The sequence below is a fragment of the Peromyscus californicus genome, unplaced genomic scaffold (assembly GCF_007827085.1).
Source record: "Peromyscus californicus insignis strain IS unplaced genomic scaffold, ASM782708v3 Scaffold_10__1_contigs__length_136768540, whole genome shotgun sequence".
Taxonomy (NCBI): Eukaryota; Metazoa; Chordata; class Mammalia; order Rodentia; family Cricetidae; genus Peromyscus; species Peromyscus californicus.
This window is the reverse complement of record NW_026294391.1, coordinates 84281696-84298708: the sequence shown is the minus strand read 5'-3', so window position 1 is coordinate 84298708 and position 17013 is coordinate 84281696. Positions and strand designations below refer to the sequence as shown.

At 44.5% G+C, this 17013-nt stretch overlaps 1 protein-coding gene across 1 annotated transcript; it reads right to left on the bottom strand.

Annotated features, from left to right (window-relative positions):
- Positions 1-11132: 11132 nt before the first annotated feature.
- On the bottom strand, positions 11133-15697 carry LOC128117114 (protein ARMCX6-like). The gene is made up of 2 exons (XM_052748999.1): positions 15658-15697; positions 11133-12307 (listed from the first exon to the last, which is right to left on the bottom strand). The coding sequence occupies exons 1-2, from the start codon at positions 15695-15697 to the stop codon at positions 11769-11771; spliced, it is 579 nt and encodes a 192-aa protein (XP_052604959.1). The 3' UTR covers positions 11133-11768.
- Between the last annotated feature and the right edge of the window lie 1316 nt (positions 15698-17013).

Sequence of the window (17013 nt, the reverse complement as noted above, 5' to 3'; positions counted from 1 at the left end):
CAAGTTTATCTTCACTTCATTTGGTCCTTAGCCATAATCACATTTGTTTGCTCTCAGTGATATATTAACAGAAAATTCACACTAATTGCTATATTTTTAAGTATTTTTTATATTATAAGTACATTATTTCCCCCTTCTCCCTTCTCTTCCTGTAAACCCCTCCATGCACAGCCCCCCTTTTTCAAATTCATGGCTTCTTTTTCCTTAAATTTGTTACACACACACACACACACACACACACACACACACACACACACATACACACACACACACACGCACACACACAGAGTCCATATAAGGTTTCTTGTATGTAATACGTTTTCAGAGATGACCAATTGGCACATCTTTTACTGTAGTTCTTCCTTCCCTGCACCTCTGCCATCCTGGCCTTCATTTCCATCATTGTGAAGTTTCCTTTTCCATGGTTTCTCCCAAGGCCTGACAGTGAAGGGTTCCTGTTGATCTTGTCTTCCCATCTTTGAGCTCTCGCTTACTCACGTCATTTGTGTGAGCCATTTAATGAGTTTTCACCTACTTCGTGGTACCCCTTTTCGGAGAAATGTTCATCTACCATCCACTTCCTGGCTCCCTTTGTTCACGTAGTACCTCTTCTTAGTTCCTATGCATTCCGTTCTCAATCCTTGCTTTGAAGAAGGTACCTAAAGAAGGCTCATCAAGGACAAAGGCGCTGGTACTAAGTACCTTTGAGAGGTAACTGTGGGGTTATCGGAAATGTAGTCTCTTTAATCCTGCTAGTCTGAAGTTATCAAGCTGACAAATTACTTTCTGAACTAGGACCTGTCTCTCTGATGTCTTATTTCGCCTAATTTATTTCTGCTTCTTGTAACCCAGCAGAGCCCATCCAGTTGGTGTTGTTAACTTTGTGCATGTCTCTCTCTCTCTTTTGTCAATTAATGAAAGGTACAAACATCCTCTCATTTTCAGGCCCCTGTAGTTGTCTAGTGGCTGACTCAGAAAATGCAGCTTGAGAATTTCTGGAAAATTAACTGAACAGACTCTCAAGCGTAAAACCAATTTACAAGCCTACGGAGACATGTGTGATGGAGTCAGAGCCCAGTATACTGCGAGGCCTTGTTTGGAAAGAACCTCTATTTAGGCTCAGAGAGGCAAACACCTCTGTACTTTCTGCCAATCTTCCTAAGCTCTCTTGCCACAAGGTACAGGAACAAAGGTAATCACAACAGCTTCTTCCTGTGTGTGCAACCGAGGTTCTGCCAACTAAAAGCGGGAGAGATGGCATCCAAGGTGCTTAAACCACCCACTGCAGTCTTATTGGAAGCACTTCTCCTATCTTAATTTTCATGGCATTTATCACACTCCAGTATATTTCCTGTTGATTTTGACTATATTGCCTGCTGTATATTAAGCCCTACAAACACAGGAATAGAGCTGATTTTGTTTAGGATTGAATTTCCCTCTTCCTGGCAGCACAGATCACAAATGTATTGTCTTCCCACTTTCGTTGTCCACTGTTCAGTCTGAAATTCTGACTTGGGAGGGAGTAGTTGACAGAATAGAAGTAGTTTCAATAAATGTGCATTTTTTTTTGAGACAGGGTTTCTCCGTGTTGTTTTGGTGCCTGTCCTGGATCTCGCTCTGTAGACCAGGCTGGCCTCGATCCACTTTCCTCTGCCTCCCGAGTGCCGGGATTAAAGGCATGCACCACCACTGCCTGGCTTAAATGTGCATTGTTTTTGCAAAGATGAAAGTGTAAAATATGCTAAGTAATAGTACGGACCTGACTTGATATCACTTTCTGGAGTGTCAACTTTTCTGAACTTAATTAGGTCCTTCTGATGCAGTAGTTCTCACATGTTGGTGATTTTGCCCCCGCAGGGAGACATTTGCTAGTGTCTTTTTGTTTTGTTTTGTTTAGTTGTCACAAAAAAAGGAGGAAAAGGTGCTACTGACTTCTTGTGGGTATGAACTAGAGATGCTGTAATAGGTAGGACAGTTACTGGTGCTAAAGTTGTGGGGGTTTTGTATGTATGTGCGTGTGTATGTGTAGTGTGCAACATGTGTGTAGGTGCATGTGTGTGTTCAAGTACATGTATGCACATGTGCAGGCCTGATTTTGGGTGTCTTATTTGATTATCCTTCACTTTACTGATTGAGGCAGGGTCTCTTGCTAAACCCAGAGACTGCCAATTCTGGCTACTCTATCTAGCTTGTCCTGGGAATCTCCTGTCTCTGATTCTTGAAAGCTGGGATTATAGGTGGTGGCATGGCTGTGTGGCTTTCACATGGATCCTAGGGGTCAGAACTCTGGCACTTCTGCTTGCATGGCAAGTGCTTTATCCACTGAGCCATCCCCCTATACTCAGAAACATCAATAGTTTTGAAGTTGTGTACCCTGTTGTTGAGATTACCCCTAACAATGCCCAAACCCCACTTATATCAATAATGACCTAATATAAAAGTGATATATACTCTTATCATTTGTACTGTCACCTTTCATCCTGTATGCTATCCTTGATGGTTGTGTTATTAGTTTTGTTTAATCATACAGTTGACAAGTCTTTTTAACCATTTAATTTATTTTTTGAGTTAGCATGCAAAGTAATGTATTTCATTATGCCATGATACGTTGTTCTTATCCGTCCCCTCCTCCGCTGCCTACTTTCATGCCTTCCTCCCCGTCAGGCTGGTCTCCCACTCCCTCAAAATATTCTTCCCTTTTGCTTTCATGACAAATATATTCCTTTATCTTCTTTTACCCCTTCCCACTTAAGGTTACTTACTCCCTTCTTGTGGTGTCCTTTCAGTTTTCATAAGTAAACACCAACATACACAGATAGACACAAATACACACTTAAACAGACGTTTTGCATATGAGAGAAAAAAAACATGGTGTCTGACTTTCTGAGTCTGGCTTATTTTGCTCAACCTAATTTTCCTGCAAATGTCATGATTTTTTTTTTCCTTTATGGCTGAATGTCTTAGAGTTTCTGTGATTTTTGTTTTGCTGTGATAAAACACGATGGCCAAAAGCAATTGCAAGAGAAAAGGGTTTATTTCAGCTTACAGTTCCACATCCCAGTTCATCATTGAGGGAGTCCGAGCAGGAACTCAAGCAGGGTAGGAATCGAGAGGCAGGAGCTAATGCCGAGGCCATGGAGGATTGTTCTTCACGCTTGCTCAGTCTGCTTTCTTATAGCACCCAGGCCCACCTGCCCAGGGGTGGCACCTCCCACGGTAAGCTGGGTCCTCCCACACAAATCACCAATCAATAAAATGCACCACAGGCTTGCCCACAGACCAATCTGGTGGGGGAATTTTCTTAACTGAGGTTATGTCTTCCCAAATGACTCCAGTCTGTGTCAAGTTGACCTAAAAACTAACCAGCACGTTGAATAAATTTGGTTTTGTATATGTACCACATTTTCTTCATTCATTCAGCTGTTGATGGAAATTTAGGATAGTTCCATTTCTTTTTTAAAAATTTAAAGTAATTTTTTTTTGTGTGTATATGTGTGTGTGTGCTACGACATTCATGTTTCAGTCAGAGAACAACTTGTGGGAGTTGATTCTGTCCTTCCACTTAGTGAGTCTTATGGATTAAACTAAGGTAGTCATGCTTGGTAGCAAGGGCCACTGAGAAATCTTACCATCCCTGTGTCTATTCCTTAACCACCATGAATGACTAGTCCAATAAACATGGATGTACAAGCGTGTTTATATGTAAAATTCCTGTCTGATACATGGGTGTATTCTGTAGCCTATTTTTTCACAATGGCAGAGTTATGATCCTCAAAATTTGGTGCATATATATTACAATTGTTAGAGCATTTTAAAAAAGAAATTTTGTATTGAATTATGCCTATGTGCGTGCATGCGTGTGCGTGTGCGTGTGCGTGTGCGTGTGCGTGTGCGTGTGCGTGTGCGTGTGCGTGTGCGTGTGTGTGTGTGTGTGTGTGTGTGTGTGTGTGTGTGTGTGTGTGTGTGTGTGTTGGGGGGATGGGTAAATGTGAATGAATACAGGTATCCTCTGAGGCCAGAAAAGAGCGTCAGACTCCCTTTGGCTAGAGTTATAGGAAGCCATGAGACTTCTAACATGGGTGCTAGGAATTGAACTCAGGTCCTCTACAAAAGCAGTGCATGCTTTTAACCACTGAGCCATCTCTCTCAGCCCGTTATGACTTCTTAATGGATTGTTCCCTTTGTTAATATGTAGTGGCCTTCATCATCTCTTCTGATTATTTTTAGTTTGAAATTGACTATAAGTTATCAGAATAGCCAAGTCAGCTTGTTTTTACCTTCCTCTCTCTTGACAGAGTGATTTCCATTGTTTGACTCTAAGTTTTTGGGTCTCTTTGCCATTAACAAATATTTTTGAGTACTACTCAAAGAATTTGGCATTCAGTAGTGAGCAAGACAGAGGTAACTTTTTATTACACTTTTCTTGTGCAAAAGAAATAGTCGGTTAAAATAAGTATGATAGCTAAACTAAACTTGAATGTATAAACAATTTAATTTTATTTACTAATCTTACAGCGATATTTATTCCTTTTGTACTCCGTAAAACAGTGATAAACACTCTGCTGTGGGTGCTCTTTCTTTCGCCACTTACCATCTTCTGTACCTTATTTGTCAGGCCTCCATCCATTAAGTCCAATGACTGTGTGAACGACCAGGGATTTGGAAACAGTTTTCTAAAACTATGTAAGATGGTTCCAGTTCTAGGATTACATGTTTCAAGAATGAGTTGCATTTATATCCATCTAAATAACTTCCATGATTATCAGCATCTGGGATAGAAAGCTTGTTTCTTTTAGATCACAATCAAAAAGTAAACTGGAACTTAGCTGCATGCAGATGTATTTAAAAAGGAAAGCTCAGTGCTTTATTTCCATCAGAAGGGTAAGATCTCTGATTGTAAGAGTCCTGAAGATATTAGTTTGACAAAGACACGATCTGCTATTATTATTTTAGTTTAATCATACAGCCATTCATGCAATCAACAAATAGAACCTAAGTCTTTCCTGAGTTGTGAGGGGATTATCTTCACATCCACTCAGTCACTTCAGACTGTCCTGGGAGCCATGTAGCTGTGTTCTATTTTCCTACTGTCTTTTGCTATGGCCAAGCCAAGTACAATGTATAAATCAGCCACAGAGAATTATGAATGCATTTTACCCTAGGGCTATTTATCTGTATCTCTCTGAGTAACTTGTAAATTTTTCAAACCTGCCCCTTTCTATGTAAAGTGGTCAGATCCTAGGGATATCTGAGGTTGGCTTTTGTTTTAGTTCAGCGTACAATAGTTACTTGGAAATATTCTAAGCTCCAAGGTCAAGGGTATTATGACACTTAGAAAAACTGTTCTCACACTCAAGACTCAATAGATTATTCTCCTTTATGTTGCATCAAATGCTCTCTGCCTCAATTAGCTGGACTTTGGGAGCAAACACAATTTTGCTTGGTGTATCTGTTATCTATTGGTACATAAGAACCACTCCAAAACTCAGTGGCTTTGAACGGTCACTCTAATTGCTTTTTAGTGTATGGATCAGTAATTTGTGCTAGGCTTCCCTTGTTAGTTCTGCTGCTGTTTCCTGAAGTCATCTAACATGGCTAGAGTCAGCCAGCAGATCAGATGGGGGCTAGTTTCCTGTAGCTAGGGCTGTAGCTATCAAGTGGAAATAAAGGGTGCTTAGTTAAAATTCATTTCCAGATGAACAATTAACCTTTTAAGTTAAAGTATATTCCATACATCTGTGATACAGACAGACAGACAGACACACACACACACACACACACACACACACACACACACACACACACACATTTAGCTGATGTTCAACTGAAATTTAAATTTAACCGGAAGTCCCTTATTTTATCTGGCAACTCCTCTGTATTTTCAGTTAGAATAATTCATCTCCATTTTACATCAGCCACAGACTACTGTGGGCAGCTCCACACGTGATGGTTTCAGAGGAGGAAGAGCGCACGCCTCACTCAAAATGTACTATTGAAGCTGCTTCTTGCCATATGTTTGCCAAAGTTTAAACTGATCCACACAACTCATACACTCCAGCCCAAGTCCAAATGGAAGCGAATGAAGCAGTGGTAACGATAGAGGCATGTCTCACTGGGAGCCGCTATTGTAAAGCACTTTTAGGGAGAGACTACCAGAAGAAGGTGTATTCTTAAGGATTTAGAAGTATTCATGCGCTAACATTTCACAATCAGTGTTATGAATAAGAAGTCAATCTGATGTCAATCTGATTTGTGAGAGAATCTTTTAGGGTCATTTTTCAATGTTCATTTTTCTAAAATTTCTTGAGGAAATGTTTAGATAAGGGCACTCTTTTTTGTTATATTAGGTACACAATTTATCTTTCTTTTTAATTAAAAAAGAGTATAGAGAAAAGTTATGGTGATCTAAGTATAAGTAAAACATAATAAGAAACATTAATATGCTGTAATTGTAATATTTCATTATAATCTCTAAGAATAATTAATAAAATTGAGCTGCTTGCATTGTTAGGGTCACATTTTCTGACATTTCCTTCCAGACACAAATGTTACTGCAAAATTGATGCACATCTTTCAGTAGGCCATTTAAAATTTTTCTAGAAATATGTGTATCCAAATAATATATAGTATTATTTCAGATATTTAAGATTATATAAATGTCATTTTGCTGCATCTTTCTGCAAATTGAGTATTTCACTCAACCTTAGGTACTGGAGAATTATCTAGACCGATACAGAGATCTAGTACACTTATTTTTTTTACTGTTTTATAAATTTGATTACATAAATACATGACACACTACTTATTCAAAAACCTCCAGTAGACATCAACATTTCACTGAAGCAGAGCCCATTCAGATCAGAAAGAAGACAAATATGAGCTTCAGCATCAGTGCCTTTGTTCTGGAGGTCCTTGACAGTGCAAAGAGATAAATAAAGGGAATGAACTATGTATGAACTATTGGATAGCAAGAGATAAAACTGCCATAATTTGCAAACTACGTTTATCTACATAGGAAGTCAGAGAGAATAAAGAGGCAAAATAGTAAAAATGATGAGTTTACCGAAAGAAACTGACTACAGAATAATGTTACATAAATACCTGTTATATCAACCAAGAATAATTGTTGCTTAGTAAATTTATTTTTGAATGGAAAAGGAATCCATAAGTATTCCTTTAAATTTAAAAGGAAAGGATCCTGGCAAAATTAACCTTTGCTGTTTCAATGTACCTGACAGCATAAAAAAAGTCTATGTCCTGCTTTGGGGGATATTTATAGATATTTGACACTACATTAGAAAATGTATAATTGCATAGGCTAGACTATAATATGGCACATAGGATTTTTATGATGGCAGCACAGCACAGTATTCTGAAACTTAATATGTCTTGAAGACACAAGACTTTGGCAGAGGAAAGATATCAGTGCCTGATTTCCCACAATGTTAAAGTCAGCAGAATGAGGCTTCCTGAGCTTCCCACAGGCTCCAATATACTTGAGAGAGTAGCTAGGCAGAGGCCTGTTCCCAAGCACTTAAAGGAACCCTCCTCACCAAAACACATACCACTTGCATTGGGCTACCCAAGAAGCTGAGGCTCCTCAAGCCAACTAGAGTAGCCTAGGAGAAAGGAGTGTGTCTCGGGGGACTTCAGTGTCAGAAAGCCACAGACAAATGCTGGGTTTGGTGGATAAAGATGCTACACTAGGCTATGAATGGACTATTCAACCAGTGATGGCAGGGCCCTCAACTGTCCGTGCAGGAGAAGACATATCACATTACTATAGCACATCTCGCTGAACAGAACACTTATTTTTTGCTTTTGTTTGTTTGTTTTCTCTTGCCTTTTGAGACAGAGTCTCTACATCGCCTTCTGGTAACTCACAGAGACCTGCCTGCCTCTGCCTCCTGGGATTAAAGGCGTGCTTCATGACTGTCCAGCCTAACAGTACACTTCTTAGCAGATCCATAAGTCAAAACTTGAAATAAGACGGCACAAGATAGCTGACAAAACTATTAAGGGGACACATTCTGTAATCAAAGAGTGTCAAAAGAGATCCACCACCACCACCACCCCGCCAAAAAAAAAAAAAAATCCTGAAAACAGACTCAATCAAGAAAAATGAAGCTCCCGGCCTGGAGCAAAGCTATCTGGAGAATGGCAGATTGTAATTGACAAATGCCACATCTGGCACAGAGGGGAAGAGTTATGTTCTGCAGGGCTGTATGGGACTCTGATTCAGTGTCTTCCTGAACCTCACACCTACCAGCTAAATTTAGTATGTTGCTAAAATCAGTAGCAGTGGACTTCTGAATAGGCTCCGCAGAGGCTGGAGTAGGTCCTGAGAGGTTTCAGAGTAGAGGCTTGTAAATATTCACCAAAGAAACTCTCCCCACCAACACATTACCACAAGGAAAGCAGGAGCAAGTACACACTGCTGTCTGCTGCAGACCCTACCAGTGTCTTTTAATCAGACAGTGTTAATGGACAGAGAGAGACATGGTGACGGCAGTATTTGTGCACAAAAAGCATTTAAACATGAGAGTTTTGCAGTCAAAACTGCTGTGATTGTGACACAAAGAGTTAAGTAAGGGTGAATGTTTCCAGAATGGAATAATCAACAGGAAAGCTGCAATCCTGCCCGCGTTTCCAGGGAACGGAGTGCAGGGCCCTCAAAGCACACAATCCCCAGGAACAACAGGTGCCAGGGGAGGGCTCCAGAACGAGTGTGGAGAAACTGTGCCCTCGGGCACCACACACGAAGGTGCTCATGAGAAGCAGCAGCAGCAAGCCCAGAGCTCTTTCAGGAACTGGAAGGCAGTCTGCAGCGGGCTCACATGACAGAGGAGACAGCTCAGGCCACGCAGGGTACAGCTCTGTAGACCGGGGGCGGCAGGGCAGCATGGTTGACCTAGTTCAGCGTTTGTGGTGGGAAAGCCCAGCAGCAGACAGGTCCATTTTGTGATCCAGAGCTATTTTGATCTTGCATTGTCTGTGCCCAACAGGATGGGGTCCCAGGGGTCTTGTTTCACAACTCTCTTCAGATGCCTCCCGAATCAGACACCCCACCCACACACCGTGAAACGGGCCTCCTGCTTAGGCTCCAAGAGACCACCAGTCAAGCAATGAGGGGACAGACAAGAAAGCTCTGCATCCACACCCAAGCCATGTTTTCAGGAGCGCACTACCAGCAAATGAACAGGAGGGGGCGACCTGGACCAGGACCATGCTTGTAGTGAGCAGCTTTGGTGGCAGGTGGCTTTCCTGGGGCACAGCTGCTCAGGAGGTGTGCTAGGAGCCTCTGAGGCCCTCCCCGAGTTAGGAGACAGCTGCAGTGTTCAAGCCTCAAGTGCCTGGGAGATGCTGGACCATGGCACACCACCGACCGACCGGAAACTTGGAGTTCTGTGTGTGATGTGCAGAGGAGTAGGGAGGCGCATGCTAATTTGGGCCAGGAGCTCCAGCAAGGACAGGAGCCTCTGCCTTGCCTCTGTGCTGAGGTTAAAGAGGCCTAGCAGTGAGCTGTCACTGAACACAGCACTGGCAAGGCACACTGGACCAGGACAAGACGATGTAGGTGTGTGTGCACAAAATCCTCCTTCAATGTACATCACCCAGCCAAAACGTGGATCACTGGGCTCAAAGGGACTGTGGGTGGGTGGGTGGGGGGCAGGGGAGGCCACCTGCTGGGGAGGACTCCACCAGCTGCTGTTGGGAGACAAGACAGGGTCCCTCAGTCAGCCAAGGCAGCCTGAGGCACGAACTGTGATGGCTGTGTGGTGTGGCAATAATTATCATAGGCCACTGGCTTTATCCAGTTTCCCAGAACCTTGGAGATGGTCAGTATCCACTCCTGGCTGGACAACTTCCCAGAGTTGGTCCAGGGGCCTGGCAGGCACCCCAGTATACTGGTCACCACGGAATGCTGCTGGGAACAGGGTACAAACAGGAGAGTTGGAACTCAAATGGTGCATGGAGGCAGAAGAAGGGATGAAAGCTCTGGAGAGATGCACGGAGGAGAGCAGGCTGAAGGCAGGGCACTGTGCACACAGACCACTGGTGCACAGGGCACAGTGACCCAGAACAGCACCCCAGGGACATCCAGCAGTACATGACACCTGTCCTGCAGCAGCAGCAGCAGCAGCATGGCGTCACAAGGGGAGCACTCACAAGGGGAGCACGTGTGCCCCCTGCTTTGCCATGGCTTTGGGAAGGTGTCTGCTGCCCCACACATGGCAACCATGCAGGGAAGCTAGCCTGGGTGAGGCAGGAGCTAAGGGAAGTTGGGAGAGGTTTGGAAATGGGCAGGGTGTGTTGCGTGTGTGTGTGTGTGTGTGTGTGTGTGTGTGTGTGTGCGTGTGCGTGTGCGTGTGCGTGTGCGTGTGCGTGTGCATGTGTGTGTGTGAGTTGGGCAGGCCTGGACTCATGACTCAGTGCATAGGGGCCTCCTCTTCCTCGCAGGGGTATGCGGATCTCAGAGACAGCATGGCTGTGTGGATCTCTGCAGGCCAGTCATGCACAGCACTGACAGCATCCTCCCCTCTGTCCTTGTGGGGGTTCCTGGAAGCTCCACCTCTAGGAAGGGCTAGGGAAGAAAGGAGGTTCCCCAAAAGTGGAGCAGCTGCCAACCCTCTCACCCTGCCAGGAAGCAGTGCTTAGGATCCCAAGGAAGGAAAGGAGGCAGGAAGTGGTTTGACAGCACCTTAAGGGGACAGATAGACATGGACCTAGCAGGGGCCAGCCAAGTGGTAATCCCTCCTGGGAGAATCCTCTGCCAGATGGGCACAGGTGGGTGACAGAGCCACTGCGGGATGCACAGAGAGAAATGCCATGGGCTGGAGCCTTCAGCCCAAGGAGGCCAGTCAAGAAGACCTCTTGCTTAAGGGCTTCCTGTACTCAGGGCCCCAGGGTGCCTGCTTCAAGGGTGTTGTCTCCTCTACTTCCCTACCCACACCTTAAATCTACCCCTGCCCCCACCCCTCCCCTGTGCCTGTTTATCCTGAGCCCAGCAGTCCCTTTCTGCCCCTGCCTCCTGGGAGCACTGGTGAGTGCACCTGTCAGGGAGCAGGGGCCCCAGACAGCTGGACTCTGTGGTGTATTGTGTCTCCCTGTTTGTGCAGACCGCGAACTCAAAGATGAGTCCAGTGCCCCCTTTTCATTTTCTTGCCAATCAAAGCACACGAGTTTATTGATGATACACACAGGTGGGGGCTCGGGTGGAAGAGGGTCAGTCGGTACATCGGACAGGAGGGGAGTGTATTTCTTTGATTAACATGCTAGCCATTCATCAGCTAGTGTAGAAAAGAGGAGAGGGAACTACTTCAACCAAAGCAGAGAGGCAGCAGATGCAAGCTGGCCACAAGCTCCCATGTGGGTGTCATTTCTGCTAAGTGGTCCCGCTTAGACAGGGAGATCACCACAGGCAAGGACAGCACTCGTGATGCTGTGATTTCATGTTCCTCATCCGCAGCTAGCGGCCAAAGGGGTGATCCCTCCACCCTTTACTGCAGGAGGGAGGCTGCAAGGGAGCAATTTGCAATGCGTTTCACCTGCAGACTACAAGGCCCAGAAGTTGCCCAGGGCTCTGGGGAGGCCTACCTGGCCAAGAAGAGTGCGGCCCTCCATTTAGCCACTGGAACTTTCGCCCAAGGAGGAGCTCACTGGCTAAGGCTGCACCCTTGCCTGCACCCTCTGCAGCTTCTTTCCCTCCCTCAGTAAACTGCTCGGGCTGTGGGTGGATTCGATCTCCTTCTGCTCAAGACAGCCACTTATGGGGAGAGGGCTTCCAGGAGCATCTCTCTGCTCCCACTTCTGATAAAGGGGAGCATGGATGAGGACAGCATTTGGGCAGCCAGCACTTCCCCTGCCAACACTGGCTTTTCAGGCAAACCCATCAGTGCTTCCAAACCCTCAACCTTTGCACATTCCCTTCCCTGGGATATCAAAGGAAACTTTGGGTCTGAAACCGACTTGGCAAGCATGTTATTAATAACTGTCATGCTTATTAGCAGATCTAATCCGGCCTGCTGCAGAAATGACTTGCAGCAACGTAACACGGTCTCTCGACACACTTCATCGATGCACATCTTAATCTGGCCCTGATTTCCCATACTGGTGTTCGGATTTTCCGGGACACACAATGCCTTCTCCCTCACAGTGGGCTGGGGGTTGGGGATCCGGTTTCCAACCACTGAGAGGCTGGCTAAATGCCTACTGACATTGTGGCTAAGGGAAAAAACAGCATATGTGGGCTTGGTGAACATTATTTTTTTTCCTTGAATGGAAGCACACTTGATCAGGTCAAGAGCTCAATAAAAGTTTCTTGTCTTCAGAGTTCCAAATCTCAACCTTCAGTGGGTCATAGGGTGATTCTTGTTTATGGAGATGATCTTCTCTCCGTGACTTTCTAAATCCTTTTCACAAATGATTTAATTCTACATCATCCTCAGGACTTCGGCTTTCTTTGATCCTTGAGTTGAGACTAATGCCTTTCATCAGCCCTGCCTGAAGCAACCCGTTCTTTTGGTCTTTTCTTAACTGATTATTTCTTTATGCAGCTGTGAATGAGCAGTCTAGCCACTTTAAGTCCTGGCCTGCAAACCGGGTTTCCATAGTTCATCAACTGAGCATATCTCATATCCATCAAAATCACTAGCGGATCTCATGGACAAAGTTCTTTAGTGATAGTATTCTTGGTCCCATATTATTAGTCATGTCTCCTGAACACAATCTCTTGATGCTCCAAGAGCAATACAATCTTTCAAGAAGAATATGCCAACACCTAGTCCCCCGCCCCCTCTGTCCCCCTCGTTCCCTCCCTTGCTGCCTTCCTCCATTTCTCCCTTACTCCATCTGTTGTTTCAGAATAAGAACTTTCAAATTTTTCTCTCTGAAATTTCTCCTCAAGTGTAACCCCTATCTTTTTCTGGTACTGGAATAAAATGGGGTGCTGGGCGAGGGGAAACAAACACTGAGAGAGGCAGAAACAGCTCGGCTTCTGGAGCCTGGCCTCTGAGTTGTCACACCCAGGTCCCACACTTTCTCCACGATAGCACACTGTGTGGAGGGATTTCCTTCCTCCCTTTTCCAGATTATCTGCAGGAAACCAGACAAGAAAGAAGCAAGTTTGGTCTATGTTCTGGTTCAGAAGTCTCAGGTATGTCCCCTCTAGATTCCAGCTTTAGAAGTTGGCCATTTAACCCCAGTGTGTTAGATGCCTGCATGAAGATATGACTAATTATGAAACCCATTATTGTATACAACTGAAATACACTCAAAAATTAATGAAAAGCAAATATGAACAAGGTACAGTGATATATATTGAAAATATCATAATGAAACCCATTAATTTGTACCTAAACTAAATACTATTAAAATATTGTCTTCCATTTAGGTTTTCAGCACACCATCCACCTTGTCTTCCGGTCACTTTCTGACCTGTATGCTCCTCCACCACTGCTGGACTAGCGTCACCCTGCAGCTTCCCAACCTTCCTTTCTACACTAGATGCTGGTCCTGTCTTCACAGAGCCAAAGGGAACTAGGATTAAGGGTTTTCTGGGAATGAGAGTGGAATAGCAGGTTCTGATATACAGCCTTGCTTCACCGGAGGTCTTCGGACTGCCTCAAACCTGTTATTCCTTAAAAGAATAAAAACTTCCTTAGTAACAAACAGCCTCAGGGGGATTTCCTCTTCCCTTCCTTTGGTGTGTGCTGCCCTCTACAGACAGACAAACCAACCAACATCTAAGTCCATCATTGTTTAGGGCTGGATGCCGGGCTACAGGTCCTACCTTTTACTAATTTAGGACTCTGTAGAACGCTTCCCACATATCTACCCCAGGTTCCCCAAAAACAGCTCCACCCCCTCAACTTCATGGATCATTTAAAGAACTAAAATGAGCTTGATCTGCATGTAGAAGTCAGTGGTCCAACTTTGAACCTAGGTTCCCAGGTAATCTTCATTTTCGTACCAAATGGTTCATAACCTGAGCGGTTCCTTTTTTCTTTTATGTGGCTATAAAAACCATCTCGCTGAGGTCAATAAGAGCTAATAGCTGCATCAAAAGAGCTTTGCCTCCACAGTTCTCGGTCACCTAAGATCCATGCCGCCAATGAGCCATGGTCTCCAGTTGCCACTCTACCAGCTTTTGTCTCTCCAACGCTGGGATTAAAGGCAAGGCCACCACACCACATCAGGCCCGATGTTGCTTTCTGTGAGACTATTTTATTATAGCAACAGAAATGAAACCAGAGCAGTAGGTAAAATAATGCCCCTCCCCAGTTTGGAGGTACAGATAAAATCAGTCACAAGTAGCTTGCTTAAAGCAGAAGGCTCCAGAGCCAATAGCTGGAGGAGCAATTCAACAACAATTCTGGTTTTTGGTTTTGGTTTTTGGCTTTTTTGAGACAGGGTTTCTCTGTATAGTTTTGGAGCCTTTCCTGGAACTCACTCTGTAGCCCAGGCTGGCCTCGAACTCACAGAGCTCCGCCTGCCTCTGCCTCCCGAGTGCTGGGATTAAAGGTGTGTGCCACCATCACCCAGCTTCAACAATAATTTTGACAAACTGATAGATCCTGGGTATGAACTAGCTGGAAAATGAAAATTCCTAGACAACCCCTCTTAGAGAAGTGTAGAAGAGAGGCATCCTAACACAAAATCTCTCCTCTCTCCTCTCTCTCTCTCTCTCTCTCTCTCTCTCTCTCTCTCTCTCTCTCTCCCCTCTCTCTCTCCCCTCTCTCTCTCTCCCTGCCCTTTCCATATAAAGGGAGCTATTAAAGGTAAAGGTGCAGTTTAATTGATTTTACCTCAAAAATGAAATAGGTTTTCTCATTGAAGATAAGAGGAAAAGAAAGAAATCCATTCAAGTTTTTGGTCAAGGTGGGATGAAAATAGCAATTATAAAGTATTGCCCACATGATTGTTCTCTATAGCAACAGGTTGGCCATGATGTCATCCGATCTGGAGCAATTGGCCAGCTCCAGCAGTTGTTTTCTCAAGCAAAACCTGAGGTATTGGGAAGGCTCACACCTTGGAACTTACTATCCAAATCCACAGAGTGGCTTCCCTGTACAGAAGCCCACATCCGTGACAAAAGCACAGATGTCTCAGGTGCAATAATTCTTTTGAGGAAGTGCAGCTGTTTCATCAAGAAAATACTGAAATAAGATGGCATCGTAAGAAGCTCCAAAATCCCATTCCCACAGAAAAGCAGTACAAGATGGGTAATACTGTCAGAAACAGGTTTATTGGAATTGCAGAAACTAATCAAAGCTTTACACCAGTCAGAAAAATCAAGAGGGAATGAAGAGCCGAACTTCAGTAAAAGAACTTGGTGGTACAACCCCAGAGAAGCTAGTAACAAGGATGACCCTAAGAGGGACACACATGGAGGTCCCCAGGAAGGGGAAATAGTTAAGATCTCCTGGGTAAACTGGGAGGAGAGTAGAAGGGAAGGGATGGGGGATGTGAACATGAGGGACTGAGATGGCCAAGTGGAGGGAGGAACAGAGAGGGAGAGCAATGAAAGAGATATCTTGGTAGAGGGAACCATTGGGAGGTTAGGGAGAAACCTGGTGCTAGGGAAATCCCCAGGAATCCACAAGGATGACAGCAGCTAAGACGCATAGCAATAATGGAGAGAGTGCCTGAACTTACCTTCCCCTACAATTAAATTAGTGACTACACTAATTGTCATCATAGAACCTACATCCAGTAACTGATGGAAGCAGATGCAGTGATCCACAACCAAGCACTGGGCTGAGCTCCTAGACTTCAGTTGAAGAGAGGGAGGAGGGATCACAAGAGCAAGTGAGGTCAAGATCATGATGGGGAAAACCAGAGGCAGCTGACCCAAGCTGGTGGGAGCTCATGGACTCTGGCCTGTCAGCTGGGGAACATGCATGGGACCAAACTAGGCCTTCTGAATGTGGGTGACAGTTATGTGGCTAGATCTGTTTGGGGAGCCCCTGGCAGTGGGACCAGGACTTATCCCGGGTGCATGAAATGGCTTTTTGGAACACATTCCCAAGGGTGGGATACCTTGCTCAGCCTTGACACAGTGGGGAGGGGCTTGGTCCTGCCTCAACTTGATAAGCCAGACTTTGTTGACTCCCCAAGGGAGGCCTTACCCTCTCTGATCAGTGGATGGGGGTGGGATTGGGGAGGTGGGGGCCAGGAGAAGGGGAGGGAGGGGGAACTGGGATTGGTATGTAAAATGAAAAAAAAAACTTTTTTAAAAATAAATAAAAAAGAACTCAGTGATGTCTCATGTAACGACAGGCCCACCCCTGCCTCTGAAGTAACTTTAAAGAAACCAGTACATATTCCCTGACAGTGCTCCTACCCCTAAAAATAACAGGACAGACTATATTTTTAAGGATCTATGATTATTGATTCTACCATTTGGTGACTCTTTGAAGAACCAGCTCAAAGGGTTTGCATTTATTTTCCCTAATTCAGAACACTTCCAAAGATGAAATGTTTATTTTAGGGACATTCATTGAAAAATGTGTGAAGGCAAATATTTTTATCTACTAATTCCTGAGGTGTGGAACATCCATTAAGGTTTAAAAAAAAATAGACGGCATCAATTGAGAGGAAACCCTGGAGAATAAGATGTTCTGAGGAAGAAGACCCTGGTAAAGCTTCAGCCAGTTTCTGAAATCCATAAAGCACACACAGATCTGAGGACATTGTTGAGCATGGCAGCACAAATGTTTAGTCCCACCCCTCCAAACAGAAGCTGGTGGATCCCTGTGAGTTTGAAGCCAGCATGCTCTACATAGCGAGTTCCTGGCCAGCCAGGGATACCTAGTGAGACCCTGACTAGAACAAAAATATAAATAAAAAGACCAAGATGACCCTAAGTTCTCACTTCTGACTGACCCTTAGGTGTAGAATGTGAAACATATGCAGAAGTGAAATCCAAGGAAAAGTTTGAAATTATGCAAATGAGTCGTTAAGATGTGCCCACAACACACATGGTCCATGAGAAAACAATGGAATATGTTG

What these genes read in the sequence shown, in the direction of transcription:
- LOC128117114 (XM_052748999.1), bottom strand. Translation starts at nt 15,697, where the DNA reads ATGACAATTAGTGTAGTCACTAATTTAATTGTAGGGGAAG. An exon ending in TAATTTAATTGTAGGGGAAG is followed by an intron (nt 12,308 to 15,657) that starts GTAAGTTCAGGC and finishes ACTTTTATTGAG; the next exon opens with CTCTTGACCTGATCAAGTGT.